At 33.5% G+C, this 18,681-nt stretch overlaps 1 protein-coding gene and 1 non-coding gene across 2 annotated transcripts in view; one reads left to right on the top strand and one right to left on the bottom strand.

The window, feature by feature from the left end:
* VPS13B (vacuolar protein sorting 13 homolog B) overlaps positions 1–18,681 on the bottom strand; it is a gene marked incomplete at its 3' end in the record, with an annotated part of 647,903 nt that overhangs the window by 286,918 nt on the left and 342,304 nt on the right. Inside the window, exons 26-27 of the mRNA XM_025050073.1 lie at positions 2,964–3,135; positions 2,357–2,471 (exon numbers count right to left, since the gene is read on the bottom strand). Coding sequence (XP_024905841.1) covers positions 2,357–2,471; positions 2,964–3,135 — 287 coding nt within the window. The remainder of the gene's footprint in view (positions 1–2,356; positions 2,472–2,963; positions 3,136–18,681) is intronic.
* LOC112483741 lies at positions 1,359–1,445 on the top strand. Its single transcript, XR_003047739.1, has one exon. It is a non-coding gene; the product is annotated as a small nucleolar RNA SNORD35 (small nucleolar RNA).

Consider the following 18,681-nt stretch of genomic DNA (forward strand, 5'->3'; position numbering starts at 1 on the left):
AGCCACTGCTGGGTATGGTCTCTGTCAGGACCATTTTCTGCAAAAGCATTGTTAATGGAAGTAAACAAAAATTAATTTTAGCGTAAAATTACTACTTTTAGTTTATGATAAAAGACAATCCACATGACTCACTCATGAATGGGAAAAACTTCTAAAAAGTCAACATAATAATATGTTAATGATAAAGTATATTAATAAAAGCATCCCTACCTTTGACCTTTTCAAAAACTTAACTGCTATACAGGAAAATGGTTAAAAAACATAAGAAGCTTAAAGAAATAGCTTTATTTTATAATATAATTTTGAAAGAATAAGTTAAAAAAATTTACTCTTGAGTTCTAATTCTTGTAACCATTAGTCCTATTGTATGAAAGAACAAAGATAAACAGTTTATATTGTCAAAAAATCATAATTACTAAATGAGTCTCACCACAGGTTTTTCTTTGCACTGTAGAAATACTCCTTCAAAATGTCCTGACTGCCAACCTTCCCCTTGCCTGGAAAACATAAGTTCACCTTATCTGTTCTCTTCAAATATTCTGAGTTAAAAAATTGAGCACATATAACTACTTCAAATAGTTTTGATGTAAACAACACCACAATGAACTAAAATGTGGATATGACAATGAAATCAACAGAACAATTTACATTAGCACTACATCCTGGTAGTTCTGCATAGAAGCATTTGTCTTAATGATAAGTTGTATATTTATTTGGTTGGTTATTTATTTCTCTCTCACCCATGAGATTATGAGGTCCATAAAGGCTTGATTTATGTCTATTTTTGTTAAACACTATATACCCACTTCTTAGTATAATGCTTGACATATAATATACACTCAATATTTTGATTAAATAAATGAATGATCTAAATATTTAAAACTTCTACAAACTTAACAATAAAATCATCGATGACCTAGACCATAGACTGTAATATTCACATCATCAAGAAGTTACTTTAGCTATGCTATTCACGCATCAATTGCAAAGACCATTTTGATATAGAGATATAACATTCAAAAGGAACTAAAGAGCTAGTTTTTTCCCATTATGAAAAATCAACTGATTCACTGTTAATACAATAAAAACCATTATCATATGCTTGGTGAGATAATACTATTATAATAGGTCTTACTATATACCTGACAAAATATTTTTTCCTCAAGAAACCAGCAAAGTATTTTGAACTTCACAATTAGGACAAAACTTTTCAGCTGTGGCAGATTTAACAGTTATTGACAATATGATAGATGTGATAAAGAATAAAAATTCAAATGTTTTTAATGTAGAATTAGAAATGTGTTAAATAAAAAAGACTCTTTTTAGGGTATATAATGCATCAATAAAGGCATAGAACTGGCAGATGATGGCTTTTTCTCGCAATGGTCTGCGGATGCCACTGTGGGCAGTGCTAATAATGCCAATGGCTTAGCTGATGCCAGGAGGAAAAAATAAAAATAAAAGCACAGAAACATATGTGCCTCTGCAGGCACTCAAAAAATAATTGTTTAATGAATATTATGAATCCAGAAAAAATAGATTTTAAGGCTGTTACTATGCCAAAACACTATGAAATTAAAAATGTGATATTTAAAAAGTTTAAAAAATCATGTATGAGTTTTATGGTATGTGAATTACATTTCAATTTTTTAAAAAACCTTCTAGGTTAGTATTATAAAGCAAAACAAAACAAAACAAAAACAAAAACAAAAAAACAAAACAAAAAACAAAACCCAAATCATTTGGATTTTTATTTGGAAAAATGACAAAATTTCTATACAGCTTGTGAAAATATCTAAAACTTTACTTTTTGCTACCATTACTTATCATTATAAACAAATTATATTTACATATAATCATACTTTTCATAGAAACTTATTAAGGAAGGAAAATTATGGTTCTAGGAACATCCGCCACATGTATTTTAATCATCCATAGAATAAGAAAAGTCTCTAAAGTTCAAAGGGACATGAGATGTTACTCTATTTAATCTATATTACATTGCTATAGGGTGTGGATGGCAAGGATACAGCAAAAACTACAGCCATTACTGTGTCTCAGAGTTCTTAGCAAATATACAACATATGTAACAAAAGTATGAGATAATTAGTAAAAGCAGCTTACGTCATTTAATACAGCAATGTGGATATTTACGAACAGATTTGCTATTTTATAAAACATTATATTCCACATATGAATGAATGCCAAGTAAAATTAACCTATTTATCTGTTAAGTACCCTCTTTGGGAATAAGTATTTTTTAAAAAATAACTAAACAATATAAACATTAAAATTCTTATATAGACTTTGTTCAAAGGAAATATAGCCTTTCCCACAATCTTTATTCATTATTTACCTGCTTCTATAGTGATCAACATTGAAACTTTCTATTTTACATTTCACTTTGGTATACACGTCCTGGACATCTATGGAAGCACTGAGATCTTCTAGTTCGCTGACCATACAAAGCTCTGCAATAGGAAGCAAACATCATTATCAGTACAGGCCCCACAATCAATGGCACATATATGCTTGACATCTACAGAGGGACTGAGACTTTCTGTTCATTAACCATACAAGATTCTACAAAAACAAGCAAAATTAATATCAATATTGGCCTTACAGTTAAGATAAGATACCTATTTCAAGACAAGAAAGATCTCAGTTAAATGTCTGTAGTGCTGATATCGGTCAACGATCTTTGCAATACTTTTAGCGAAAATGATACATCATATGACCAAGAAATTACTTCATGGGTTTTAGGATGAATTTTAATACAAATAAGACAAGATGCAGATATTACATTCAACATGTTAGTACTGCTAATAGAAACCACCTGAATTAGATCTCAGGCTATTTATTTAACTAGAATGACAATGATAAATAAAACAAAGCCTACTAGTTCTTCTAAAAATAGTGCTTAATATTTATCTTTTCAGCACAGAAGAAAAGTAATCCTGTACCTGTGCCTTTATTTTCAGGATCTGGAGCAAAGAGCTTTATAGTAATTTTGGGGAGCACCCACTGCATCCACAGACTAACACGTCCACTGGATCCACCAATGTTATTTGTAGTTTGTTCCAAGGTAACAGAATCTGAGAATAGTGAATCATCACCTGCTTGTACAGAATCTCCCTGTGTTGAGAAAAAAAAACAAAACAAAACAATACTTTGTAACTTAAAGAAAAATAACTAAAAAAATCAATTTAAAATCTGTAATTATTACATATAACTTTTCCATATCATATATGCTAATCATATAAATGCTTATACTAACACATAATGCTAATATAGACTAATATAAACATATACTAATCAATACATTATAGCATGTTTATTTGTTTAAAATTCGTGCATATATATTTAAACATTAGTTAAGTACTTAAGTTAGCCTGGTAGGTAGTATGATGTATTAGGTTAAGGACTTCAGACATTAGCTATGTGATTTAATCTTTCGAAGTTTGTTTTCTCCTCTATAAAATGGTTATTATAATGATATTTATCTCTTAGAGTTGTTAACATTAAGAACATGAATGTAAAGTGATTACATATAATAAACACTTTATAAATAGTAGTTATTATTATCGCTATCAAGCTGAACCACTATTTAGAAATTGTACACTCACTTTCTTAAGAATTTGGTATCCTATACTTTCCTGCCTTTTGTTATCTTTTGTTATCTTTCTAACTTCAGCACATTTTCTTTTGCCATATATTTTCAAATTTTTAAACTTGTAACCCCTTCTATGCTCAGGAGTTGTGATCAGTAGTCAATAGTCAGAAGAAAACACCTCCTAAAATTTAATGGAAGACAACATAACATAAACAGTATATCATTATCTATGGACTAATGTCTTAGTCCAGCCATCAGCTTGGCATCTAAAAGTAGGGAAGGTAAGTAAAACCTCACACAAAACCAAACCAAAAACCCTGTTCTCATTACCACAGACATGCCATCTATATACCTAAATAGGTATATTCATGAACTTCTACCTTGACCTCAGTTATACAGCATCTTTCAATCAGAAGAAAATTCAATTTCATTGAATCCCCAAAAGGAGACCAAATGGGGAAGATTTTTACAAAACAATTGGCAAGTAAGTGTTCACTGTTCGAATACTTAGGCACCAAGCACAATAAAGCAACAGCATCCTGTGATTTACTGTGACAGAAAATTATAGACTTAAACCTGAATAGTATAGTCATTCCTTGATCTAATTACACTAAGAAAGCAAACAGCTCAATCTGATGTTTTCATATAAATGTTTCTCCAAAATAAGTAGTCCAAAATCTGCTGTAATTGAAATTCCTAAAATTTGAGAAACTATAGAAAAATTTGGGATTTGCGTTAGCTATCTAAAGTTAACACAACATCTAAGAAAAAGTACAGATGAATCCCAGAAAAGCATGCATTTTACAAAGTCAAATTCAATAAAAGACAATATAATGTAACCATTATGCTTTTCTTTCAGGATAGGTTCTTAGAGTAGAAGCATTCATAAATTAATTCTTCCTCAAACAGAAGAATATTATAATTACAAGAATGGAAACTGCTGAGAAAACAGCATCTCAAATCAATGAGACCTTGATTCTTAACGCTAGTAGGTATATTCAGTAGAAATGCTAAGAAAACTGTGGCTTCAAATTTAATCAGTAAGCACTTCTGGGAAAAAGTTTTGCTCTCCTTCCTCATGCAGTTTTAGTTTTCATTTTGGATTTACAACGTTTGGTTTGGTATTGTTAAATATGTTTATACATTAATTTTCTGCTCTATTGCCAATTCTAAAGCAAAAATTGAGCCAGAATTGGAGATGCTGAACTATTTTCCCACACCTCTTTATGCCAAGTTCTAAAATATACAGTTTAATTCTTTCACCATTTTGTTGCAAATTGACCAAAATACTGAGTTTATTTTCCTAGCTGAATTTATCTTTGTTCATCTGGAAGAGCAAACACTTCAGCCCTTCATCCTTGGCTTGCTTCAGAGCTCAGGGATGAATATAGTTTTGGCCACATTGCTATTCTCCCTTATCAAAATAACTCCAGCGTTCTTGTTCAATCACGAAACTTCCCAAAGGGCTAAACACTTCCACCACTGTTTGTACTTAAGTTAACAGTAACAAGTGGCCCGCTGTGGTTTCCACTACCTTGCTCTCACTATTTCAATGTAAGGGTGGGAAAAATGATTAACTGTTTTTAAGCTCAGTACTTAAGTCTCTCACTCATATTTCCTCCTCTACATCACCCAGATGGATATTCAGAAAGCTAGTACTATATTCACTGAAAAGTATGGTGCTCCCTATCAACATGTTAACATAAAAAGAATTACTCATAGTTTAAAGTATAAATCATCCAAGGATCATATAAACAAATACTTCTTTTCTACTTAATACAAACAACTGTTAAGAGTGTACCTTTTAAAATTAGACTCATTCATAGTAAATTCTTTACAGTCGAAACCATTTTAAATAATAGTTTGACTCAGCTCAGCAAGAAAAACAATACTTAAAATAGTAAATGTTTTAATATCTTAATCAACTTTTTAAATTAATACAAGTATTAATTAAAAAATTCAAAACTGCAATTTCAAAGTGGTCCCCAGATATGTGGTCCCCAGATATGTAATTGTTATAAATAAGCACAACAAATGTTAGGTGACCTCAGATTAACAGATTATATTTATACAATAAAACTATTTGGGTTTTTTTAAAAAAAAGTAAGCCAATAATTGAGAAACTAGAGAGATTTTCTGATATGATTATTTAGAAATAGGAAAAGTATTACAAAGAAAATACTTTGTTGATTGGTATGTCAAGACTAAACAGTAACCTTCATTTATTTAATATTCTTTAAAATCTCTGTTCTTTCAATAGCTAATCAATTGATTAGATGATAAGCTAAATGATAACCTAAAAAGATTTCCAAACTTCGCATAAAAGTTTCTCACTAAACGTTAAAGATAAATATTAAGTGAAATAAGTCTATATTCAGTAGAAGATTTAAAATTATCATGAAGCATTCTTAAAACAACAATTGAGTAAAACGTTCAACCTAAATTTACTCTCTAAAGGATTGTCTGGAATAATAATTTGAAGTGCATTACCACATAGGTTAACTGCATTTGAATAACAAAAAGATTTGAAAACAGTTGTGCTATAGAGGTTGATGTCAAACAACTTCTTGGATCAATATTCACTTTTTAAAACTGATATATAATTGACATATAATATATTAGTGTCAGATATACAACATAATGGCTCCATATATGTAATATGGTGATATGCCATCAATAAATCTAGTTAACATCCATCACCAGTTACAAATTACTGTTTTCTTGTGATGAGAACTTTTAAGATCTACTCTCAGCAACTTTCAAATATATAACACAGTATTGTCAACTACAGTCACCATGCTGTACATTACATCCCCATGACTTATTTATAACTGTAAGTTTGTACCTTTTTACCACCTTCATTCATTTTGTACCTACCCCCCATTATTTCCTTTTAATTTAACTGAAAATAAATGCATTTAAAACAACTACTAGACACTAAGAAATGAACTACTTTACATTAGATTTTTTGAGGACTGGGATGCTCAAAGAAATTTTAATTCCTGAATCAATAAAGAATGTAAGTCAAATTTTGCCATGAACCTAAGCTTCCACACAGTGGAGGTTAATCTGGCAATTCATTCTTTAGATTGAGTTGTAAATCAATATTTTAGAATTCATTCAGCATTTCAGGTTTTTATAAAGCTTTAAGATTATTTCTTATATCAATGTTGTGAATGAAGATGGCATATTAAAGACATTATTCATATATACAAGAAAGCAAAAATGAAAAAACACTGAACAATTCGCCTAAAACCACAACTAAGTTGGAAGGATTTAATTTCATCAACACAATATAGGCATCCAAAATAACTGCCCATTCTAGATCACTTTTATGAAAACTACCGAAAATCCAGAGGTTCATAATATCGTTTTGTAATCAGAAGTTTCCAAAGGACTTTCGGTTTATGAATTTACCCTCTAAAAGAAGTATGTGAATGTGCATGTATTTGGGTATGTGTACGTATGTTTGCTTTGCTTACTTGTTGAGAAAGCAAATTATCAAAATGTGTGAGCTTTTAGAGATAGTTTTTATTGCTGGGCTGTCCTGTAAGCATAATGGCATAAAAATTTTAATAAACATAATTGTATAATACTTCATTTTCTGGAACATCTGCTTGAACACAAATTTTTGACAACCTTAACTAGCTGAAATACAATGGGGCATATTTTTTGAGTGTACAGGTAAAGTATTATTTACTTCTGGGTCTATCATAACAATTAGAATAATAACAATTAAAGTGCTCCATGATAACAACTACAATGATAACAATTATATCAAAATTTCTACTCTCCCTTTCATTTATTACAGAATTGCCTCTGGGGAGTAGCAATCCAGTTATAGCCTAAATTTCCCAGGCCACCTTTTGTATTACATGCATATACATAGTCATGCCTAAATCAAAGGACTATCTTAGATCTTTAAAAAAAAAAAAAAAAAAGCTCAAGGGGGAAAAAAATGGCATAGATGATAGAGGCTCTGTTCATCCTTCTGGCAACCAAATCAAAGTCGTGACAGAAACAAGGAGCAAACAGCAAGGAAAAATCACCTGGGATCTAGAGGAACAAGCCCTATAACTAGGGAGAAATCTAAGAAATCACCCTGCAACGGCAGAAGGTAGGACAAGGCGAGGACACGAGGCTGCCCAGTCCCTAGCGGCTGAGTGGGATGGAGGCTGAGACAGTGGCAGCGGCAGAAGCCTCTTAAAGGGGCCACCTCCACAAGGGACTTTCCCACTGATGAACTTACTCGTTCTGAGCACTAGTGCCGATCTGGCTGTGCAAGGGGCACCAGGGACTTACAGTGGGACAGTGAGTTGTTGGAGTGAGGGCTGAGTGAGACACACTCTGTACAGAAGTGTAGGCGGTACCCTATGTTCCTCTGTAGAGCCCTCCCCACCCCCAGTGCTCGGACTCTGTGCAGCCATAGCTGAGACCTCATCAAACTGGATAACAGGGGTCGCTCTGCCCAGAGGATTCCCTGAAACTCCGCCTTCCCCACCTCACAGACCCACTCAAGCCACTTTCAGGTGTATTGTCAGCGAGTCAGGTGCTCCTGGCTGACCAGCGCCTAGACTCACGCTGGAAGCAGCTGGCTTCGGTTTTTGGTGTGGCCTTTTGGGGCAACTATAAGCACAGCATCTGTGGATTGCTTGCTGAATCTTAACAAGACTGTGCCTGGAGGGGGAACAAGCTGGGGCTAAATTCGGCCTGCAGCTAAACCCCTCTCAGGACTGTGCCACTGGACACCTACTTCACAAATCCACATTAATAAGACCGGGAGACTTAAGAGCTTTGCTTAGTACATAGAAACAGACACAGAAAGGCAGCCAAAATGGGAAGCCAAAGAAGCAGAAACCATATGGGAGAACAGAACAGAGATTCAGAAATAATGGAGTTACGCAATCTAACAGATGCAGACTTCAAAACACTGGTAATAAAGATGCTCAATGAACTTTTGGGAAGTGTAGATAAATTCAGTGAGAACTTCAACAAAGAGATAAAAAATATAAAAATGAAAATGGAAATTATAAAAGAGAACCAGTCTGAAATGAAGAACACATTATCTGAGATGAGAAGTATATTAAATGGAATAAACAAAGTGAATAAAGAAGAGGATCAAATGACCTATTTAGAGGATAAGAAAGACAAGGACAGTCAATCAGAATGGCAAGAAAAAAGAAGCCAAGAGGATAATAATAACTTAAGGAGCATGTGGGACACTATTAAAGGTCAAAATATCCATGTCATAGGGGTACCTGAAGGAAAACAAGATGTTGAAGAGGTATTGAAAAAATAATGATGGAAAACTTTCCTAACCTGGTGAAAGAAATAGACATAAAACCCCAGGAAGCTCAGAGAGTCCCCAAAACCGGGAATCCAAAGAGGCCCACACCAAGATACATCATGATTAAAATGCCAAAGTTTAAATACAAAGAGAGAATCTTAAAAAGGAGTAAGAGAAAAGCAGTTACCTACAAGGAGCACACATGAGACTGGCAGCTGATTTCTCAAAAGAATCTATATAGGACAGAGGGGCTTGGTATGAAATATTTGGCGTGATGAAACCCTAGGATCTACAACCAAGAATCCTTTATCCAGCAAAGCTATCATTTAGAGTTGAAGGACAGATAAAGATCCTCCCAGAAAAAAATAAGCTAAAAGAATTTATCACCAAGCCGGTATTCCAGGAAATGGTGGAGGGACTTCTTTAAGAAGAAAAAACATGTATTAAAAACAGGAATAAAGAAGGGTAATAACTACATTCCTATCAACAAGTACCTCAGATAGAAAAGAATTAAGTGCTCCAACCAAAAGATAGAGTGGCTGAAAGGATAAGAAAATAAGATCCCTACATATGTTGCCTACAAGAGACTCAGTTCAGATGAAAAGGCACACACAGACTAAAAGGAGATGGAACAAGATATTGCCTTGATGGACCTAGAGGGTATTGTGTTGAATGAAATAGGTCGGATAGAGAAAGACAAATACCACATGATTCCGCGTACATGTCGAATCTAAAGAACAAAATCAACAACAACAACAATAAAAGCAGACAAACTCATAGATACAGAGAATATTTAGTGGGATACTAGATGAGAGGGGGCTTGGGGGACAAAAACAGGCAAAGAGATTAAGAGGTACAAATAGTTGCAGAATAGACATGGAAATGTAGAGTGTAGCATGGGGAAGATGGTTAATAATGTTGTAATAAATATGTAATGGGGAAGAGAAGTACTAGATTTAGTGGGGTGATCACTTTGTGAGTTATACAACTGAAACTGGTATATTATTGTATGTCAACTATAATTGAAAAAAAACTCATTGAATTGTACAATGTGAATACAAGCAATCAATTGTCTATCATATTTCAATAAAGATGAAATAAATTGTTTTAAAAAAGCTCAACATTACTTAGCTAAGTATTCAATTTAAGAAATTAGGAAAACAGAATAAGCCCAAGATAAAAGCAGTATTTATCTTAGTCTAAATGCTGGGGCAGGAGGGATAGTTAACCTTGAGACTTTTAAAACACAACCCTGAGCTACGTATTGGTTTGGGGACTTGATTTCACACTGCCAAAATGTTTCAAAATACTTCTAGCTATAAAATTAACAGTAAAGAGGTTCCAGGGTGGTGACGATAGAACCTAGAGTCCCTCGGTTAAGCAAAATCTCTTGGGGGTAACAGGTCATCACCAGCATGTAAGAACCTCATAGATAAAGTCCCACTAACGAAATGACTTAATAAATATATACATCTCCATGCCCTGTACTATAATAAATCAGATTTAATTTAATCATAATGAGTGTGCTGGCTGGAAAATTACTGCTTGGCTATCGCCCATGGGAACATAGGCTATCACCCATGGGAACATAATATTCTAACAATAAGCTTTCTGCTTCTGTACCCCTACTTGCACAACCGACCTGTGAGTCGACAGTTAGTAAATAGAAGAAAAATAGACTTTTGTATTCAGACAGAATGAGGAATGGGGTTTAGGGCTTAAAAACTCTGTACCTCTACATTTTGGGGCTGCTTAATTAGGGGTCTGCGTACCCCTGGCAGACCGAGCTGGCTGGATATAGAGTGTGTTTCCTATAACTCACTGGTTTCTGGTGATCTGTGTGTCTATCGGGGGCTGGCAGGTACAACATGAGTTGATATTCCCAAATCATTTAACATCTATATATTCAAAAAAACCAATATGTGTAAAATCTACTCTGTACCAAGCACTGCACTAGTTGCTTAAATTAGGGTTATCCTCCGATAACAAGGATAATTGGTGATGGATGTTTATAAAAAGTTTACATTCCACATCCAGGATAGCACTGAAACAATATAATAATTTGACAGCTTTTCTTCTGCGCCAATTGAAGCCTCTCAGTCTCAATTGTTTTACATCTAACTTATAATGTTTGACTTAACACTTTTTTAAAAATGGAAAACATCATTAAAAGTACAAATATGGAAATAGAAAAGGCAAAAGAGGGTCAATTTTTCATCTCTTGTTATATGTACAAAATTTATTAGAGCAGGAACAATGCTAGTTTCCCTTCAAACCAAAATTATTGTCAAAAGAGAAATTATGTTCAACTTAAAAATGCCTACCTTTTTGAAAATTAAGTGGAATATTTATTCATCATTGTACTGAAAATCCTAGCCAGAGCAAATAGGCAAGAAAAAGAAATAGAAAGTATTCAAATCGGAAAAGAAGTAAAATTATGTCTGTAGAGGACATGACCTTATAAGTAAAAAATCCCAAAGACATCACTCACAAACTGTAAGAACTAATAAACAAATTCAGCAAAGTTTCAGGCTACAAAATCCCCATGAAAAAATTAGTTGTGTTTCTACTACTAACAGTGAACAATGAAAAAAATTAACAACTCCATTTACAATAGCATCAAAAAGAATGAAACACTTAGGAATAAACTTAACCAAAGAGGTGAAAGACTTATATGCTGAAAAAAACACAAAATATTGCTAAAAGAAATTACATAATATACAAATAGATGGGAAGATGTCCCAAATTCATGGATCAGAAGACAATATTAAGATGGGGAGTTACTCTTTAATGGGTACAGAGTTTCAGTTGAGGTCTACAGCCATGCCCTGAACGTGCCCGATCTTGTCTGATCTCAGAAGCTAAGCAGGGTCGGGCTTGGTTAGTACTTGGATGGAAGACTACCTAGGAATGCCAGGTGCTGGGGGGCGGGGGGAGAATAGCCACAGAATTTCAGTTGAGAAACATGAATAAGTTTTGGAGATGGATGATGGTTATGATTACACAACATTGTGAATGCAATCAATAAGATATAATGGTACACTTAAAAAATGGTTAAAATGGTAATTTTATGTTAGATATATTTTACCACAACAAAAAATGACATAAAAAAGTTAACTGTGACATAAAATCATACCTATATGATTTTATAGCATCTATAAATGTGTTTATTAGTTTTGATATAGATTGTGCCACTGGAGTGGGATTCAATTTTTTATTTTATCCTTAAGTTTTATTTTGTCAATGAGTAGTATAAATTAATTTTCTAGGAATATAGCAATATCAGTGTTAGAGCTTAGAATAGGATCAAGATACTTTGCTGTATTGCCTTTATATTAATTAAATTGGTGTCCAATCCTTACCATTTGTTCTCCCTCTTTTCTAAATCTTCTAAGTTAAAACTTCTTATATATCCAAAAACACAGACACTAAGAGCCTCCACTTTGGATGAGATATATGTTATACCAAAGTGCCTTTTCAGTTAGGATTATCTTGTTGATTATCATGGGAATATATGGTGACTATGAGAATTATCACACAAAATTCATAAAATTCAAAATTCACAAAATTTTCCAGAGATTAAACAAGAGGGAAGACTTCGCATCTCATTTTATGAAGACAATATCATCTTGATACCAAAATATGACAAAGATATTATGAGAAAGAAAAGGTTAAGGCTAGTATTACCCATGACTAGAGATAACAAAATCCTAAATAAAATATTAACAAACACAAACTGGCAAGATTTCGTACAACTAAATTAGGTTTGTTCTAGAAATGCAAAATCAGCTTAATATTTGAATCAACCAATGTAATTAGCCATGTTAAAAGAATAAAGGAGAAAAAAATCAGTATATAATCATCTCAGTTGAATAAAAAAACATTAAATATCAAAGACTACATCTATTACAAAAGGGGTAAGACTCCAAAAAAAAAAAAAACCTAAAATCTTACTGAATTAAAGAATACATAAATAGGGGGATATACCATGTTCATAGGGTATATGGACAAATTGTACATAATTAACATTTGTACTAACATGTTAAGATGGATATTAATATTATTCCTATTTTTACAGATGATGAAGTTATGGCACAGAGGTTAAGTAATATGATCATAAGTTGCAGAGAAAAAACTTAAGTTGTCTGATTGCAAGTCTTTTCCATAAATTCCATTAACTTAGAATCACGCTAAGATAAGTTAGCATAGTCTTTATTTTGTGTGAAACTTCGATTTGCTGTGCTTCAATTTTCTAGTACCTAAAATGAGGATGCTGGTCTAAATGATCTCGCCAATAATTCCTTACCATAATATAGCTATAAATTGATGGAATTAAGAGAAACATCTTTGCTAGTTTGTCGCACTGCAAAATTATTAAACCAAAGTCAGAGGAAAGTGATTCTTAGGGCTGACAAAAGAGATAGTTTATGACAAGAAGTGGGGAAGTAGCTGATACAATTTAGCTAGTTTTCTCCAGGAGGAAAAAAATACACCTTAGAGAAAATAAATTACTAACATTCTATTTTTCTGTTTGAAAGGTTACTATAGAAACTAAACACACTACTCTAATTTCCCCTTTTTTCCCTTTGGTACCCAAATTCTCTGCCAAATTTTAGAAATATGTTTGAACACATTAGGGGATAATATTAAGTGTCACTCTAATTCTAGACCAATCTATGCTAGTACTAAGCAAATCACATTAAAATGACAGAAATGTGCTCTTCAAAGTCAAAAAATCAGTACTGAATAAAGTTATCTTTAAAGACAGAAAGAAATCTAACTATGGATGTGAACACACAATGTAAATATACATATATGCTATACTGCTGAAACCTACCAGATTTTGTTAACCAATGTCACCATAAAAAAAAAAAAATTAATTAATTAAAAAGAAAAAAAAAGATTCTGGATTCACTTTATTTATTCCACCCCCTAGTTTTTATACCAAATACCTCAGTTGTCAACACCTTTCAACAGGTAAAGAAAAATTAAAATAGCATTTCTAGTATTACATTAGTTTTGAAATGATTTGTCAGATAGAAGTCATATAAGATGCGTATAATTTCTTCTGGGCAAATTTATTTCATTAAAAGTCAATCAACCCTTCTACATCAATGTTCACAGCAGCATTATTAATATAGCCAAAAGGTAGAAATTAACAGATCAATGGATAAACAAAATATACTATATACATACAATGAAATATTACTCAGCCATAGAAAGGAATGAAATTCTGATATATGCCACTACATGGATGAGCTTTAGAAACATTATACGAAGTGAAATAAACTAGACACAAAAAGGCAAATACTGTATGATTCCTCTAATACAAGGTACCCAAAATAGGCAAATTCATAGAGACAGAAAATACAATAGAGGTTACCAGCAACAGGGAAGAGAGAATGGGAAGGATGAAAAGTCATTATTTAACAAGTACTGAGTTTTAGTTTGAAATGATGAAAAGGTTCTAAAAAGAGATAGTGGTTATGGTCACATGACACTGTGAATATACTTAAATGCCACTGAATCGGACTTTTAAAAATGGTGAAAACGGCAAATTTTAAGTACTTGTATCTTATCACAAAAAAATCAGCAAAAAACAGTTAATCAATGGTATTGAGAACCTAATACGATATGCATAAAGCAGAGAAAGAAAAACCAAGAGTCAAAAGACCAGCTCTTAGTACTCAATGATGTTAAAGAAATTTTAATTCAAGCTACATGGCAGACTAAGCTGAAATGAACATTTTTCTTTTCCACTACAAAAGCACAGGAATTTTGGAAAAAATATTTTTAAAAAATTGTTTTAATACATGAAAGTGCTCTGTGTCTTTGCTTTAGCCTAGATCTACTCTCTACCCTTTACCACTTTCTGTGCCTGGGAGGGAAACCTATATATGAACACTATGTACCAATACTCTTGCCTTCTGGTTTCTGAAGTTGGTTTCAGCTAATGAGAAACAGTGGTAGGAAACAGAGATGAAGGATGAGAATTAAGTCAGGGAATTTATTCCCTGTTCTGATAACCTCTCCCTCTCTGCCTTTAAGCCTGTTAGTATCAACAACATTCCAGTGTTACTAGCCCCAGGTACTGTACTATCTCCTGTGGTTTCCCTTACCAGTCAACACCTTTATCCTTTTATTAAACTCTCCTAGAACTGCCCAATCTAAGAAAGCTGTTGTTTTTTTTTTTAATGACTAATACAATAGCCAAACTTGAAATAAATAAAGGAAAATCTCAAGGTGTCTGTAATGAAAAGGAAAAGTCAGAGAAATGAGTGGGAACTGAGTCTGTGGTGGTAAATGCAAGTGTCAAACTCAGATAAGGGTTTAGGGGTTGAGCAATAGCATTTTAACATTTATTTAGGCCCTGGAGATGGGGCTCAAAGCCTGATTTAAAGAGCCCTTTGCATAAAGCCTAGAGACAAAAAGGGCTGCTTCTTCAGCAAAAGAGACAATCTATTTGAGGCTTCTCCAGACTGAAGAAGTATCATGGATACTTTCTAACTATGGCAACAAAGAGGGAAAGGAACAAGAAAGAAAATCGCCAGCCTCTCTTTCTTTCGCTAAACTGCTTGTATCACCCACTAACTGAAACCAAGGGATAAGAAGTAGCTAATGGGAGTTTTAGTAAACTAGAAAAAAGAGAATTGAGGAAATGACCTAGAAAGTAAACAGAGAGCTAATGAGAGTAGAAAAGGGGGGCTGAGGGAACAAAGTGGTTCAAAGACATAGAGAGAGAAAATGAGATGGGCAACACCGGTATTTACTCAGAACTGAGGAACTGAGTAGGTGACTATGCCCTATGTAACTTATTAATGGATTTTCTAAAATCTATTAGGGGTTAAATAATGATTTCATTTCAATTTAACTTTTCATTTTCTTCTTAGCCCTGCCTGCATGAAGAACAGTCTGCCACCCTAATTAAATCATATACCACAGTAGCCCTATGCTGTTATAATACTATTTTATTATAATGAAGGGGGATATAGTTATAAAACAATTTCAATATAACAATTTTATTTAACTCATCAATACTCTGTGACTGCGGCAATAATAAAAATATTAAGAATATATTTATCAGAGAAGTACTATAAATCTGAGCTTTGTAACCAGTGTATGGAGACACCACGGATGTCACAATTATGCTGAGACATGGATACACTCCTGGCCCTCAGAGTCTTTGGGAGAGGCCTGGGGCAACTGCAGCTTTCAATGACTTAAAGCTTTTTCTGATTACTCCATACACAAATATCATTTTCTATATATGCCAATGTCATGAGAGCAGTAGAGAAACACCACTATAACTAACCACAAAATATATACTGCATATTTAGATCTGTATGCAGATAGTTCTGTTACTTACACGATAGTGTTGCTCATAAAATATATTCTTATAATCAAAAGATTATTAGGACATAATTATTAAGAAGAGTAAAGGGATGCTAGAGCTTTATAGGAATACAAATGTCCAAAAAGGCATGCATGCTTTTGAATGAATTAAAACAAAATATATGTAATATACTTGCCCCTATTGTTCTCCCTAGCACCATTCATTAAGCATCTTCTCCAGTGAGAGAACAAGGTTTTATTTCCATTCAGTAACACATTTAAATATATAAGCAAATTAATCAAAATTACAAAAGTATTTCTAAAAAGATCACAGTAACATAACCTACCATGTTAGAACTCAAAATAAAAGGAATGAAAATTAGAAAGGTCATTACACAAAGTTCTAGCAACAGTATAAACAAAGGGATATGTGAAATGAAAGCTTGGGCACAAATTATGAATTCTGAATGAATTAAACAACCACAGACTGAGTCACAGATGAAGCATTCATACACACAGGAGAAAACAATATTTTCTGATGTCATCATTTGCTGGCTAAATCTCAAAGAGGTAACTTTAACCTCCAATCCATACATGATTAAATATATATACAATTATTCTTCACATAAATGTTCTCTTGAGAGCAAGAAGAGAAACATGAAATATTCAATACATGAATACCTTCTTAAAGGTATAAAGTTAAGTGAGATCAAAGCCTTAACATTAATAATCATATCGTAACGGTCTTCACAAAGATTTTATGGAAAGCAAATAAGCTAACTTATTTTAAGATATGTCTCAGGGAATAAGCTTCTTGAATGATTGTGGGTTTCAAATCCATACTGGACTACTCGTAATCACTCACCTCTTGACCTGACCACACAAAGTACAAGAAAAGAGGGTACATTTTGAAAATATTTGCCACTTTCTCCCCATAACTCTGTGCTACCTTCAATGAGATGCTTTACATAGTCTTTGCTGAATATTAATAAATGAACCTGAGGCAAGATAGATAGAATAGAGACAACCCCTCCTCTCCAGGATAAGGCAGTGGAATTCTTGCTTTATCTTTTGTTCAGCCCTCTTCCTGTTTTAGCTCCTGAAGGGAGAGATGAGCCAAAACAAGAGGCAGGATAGACAGCCTTGAGACCTCCCCTCCTGTCTAATATAAGGCACTAGACTTTTCCTTGTCTTTTGTTCAAGCCCTCTCCTTGTGTTAGCTCCTGCAGGTATTCATTCAGCTCTCTCCTTATTTTAGCTCAGGCAAAAAGAGATAAGCAAAACAAGTGCTTTCCAGCTTAGATGCCATCTCTGGCTGAGACCTGACCTTTGGCTAATTATAGTATCATTATAACGTTATATGCACTGCAAATACTATGGCTCCCATCATGCACCTGACATCATAACAGTTTTGGAAACACCAAATAATTAAAAGTGAAAAACCAAGCTCCCTGCCCACTAGGTGGAGACAATAAGGCTACATCAGTACTACATCTCTGGGACCAGTTCGCAAGGAAAACAAAAACCCATAATCCAGACATCCTCATGAGACTCGCTCTCTGGGTTTGCCCACACTTCTCTCTCAAGTGCATACTTTCTTTCACTTTAATAAACCTTGTGCATTCCTGTTTGATGTTGTTCGTCTTGCCCTTGAATTTTTTCTTCTGGCATGAGACAAGAACCTGGTCACCGGAACTCTGGGTCAGGGTCCTCTTTTGGACTTCCGCCCTTCGTGGAGTTCTCTGGTGTCAAATCTGTTACATTAAGATTCTTTCACTTTCAGATCTTTTTCACACAGATCAGATTAAATCCATATCTAACACAAAATTAACAAATCCACTAGGAACATTTTCATTATTTATCTTTATAACCCAAGAAAAAACTCTCAATATTTTTTAATTAATTGCAGTAATTTAAGAAACTTATTAATAAAGTCAGAATTTTTTTTCAAGTGATTAAGAAAATATTTCCTTTTATTGATCTCTCCCTTTCTTCCTCACTTTGGCTACTGGAGACACCATTCTTCAAGTCTATTATATTTATTATACACTAAAACAAAATTATTACTAATGTCGTAGTCATTTTTTAAGATCCATCTCAAATGTCACTTCCTCTACAAAATACCCACAGATCCCACAGAATGAATCTGTTGATCATTCCTCTGTAATTGCAGGGCATGTTCATCTCTATTACATCTCATATTAGCACTATCATGTGTAAGCTGCTCGCTGCACAATCCTAGACAGCACCGTTAATACTGGACTTTGTGTGAATGGCAATCCCTAGACATATGATTAACAGGTGTGATCATTCCACGTGAGCACTGTGTTTTCTGGACTTGCAGTGTTCTTTAAACATTTCTTTCCTAAAGACCACTCCTGAAATAGGTAACCATCCACATGCCAGTGAATACAGTATTTGGCAAACAAGTGTTTAATGGAACACTCTT

This window comes from Pteropus alecto, unplaced genomic scaffold (assembly GCF_000325575.1).
Source record: "Pteropus alecto unplaced genomic scaffold, ASM32557v1 scaffold164, whole genome shotgun sequence".
NCBI lineage: Eukaryota > Metazoa > Chordata > Mammalia > Chiroptera > Pteropodidae > Pteropus > Pteropus alecto.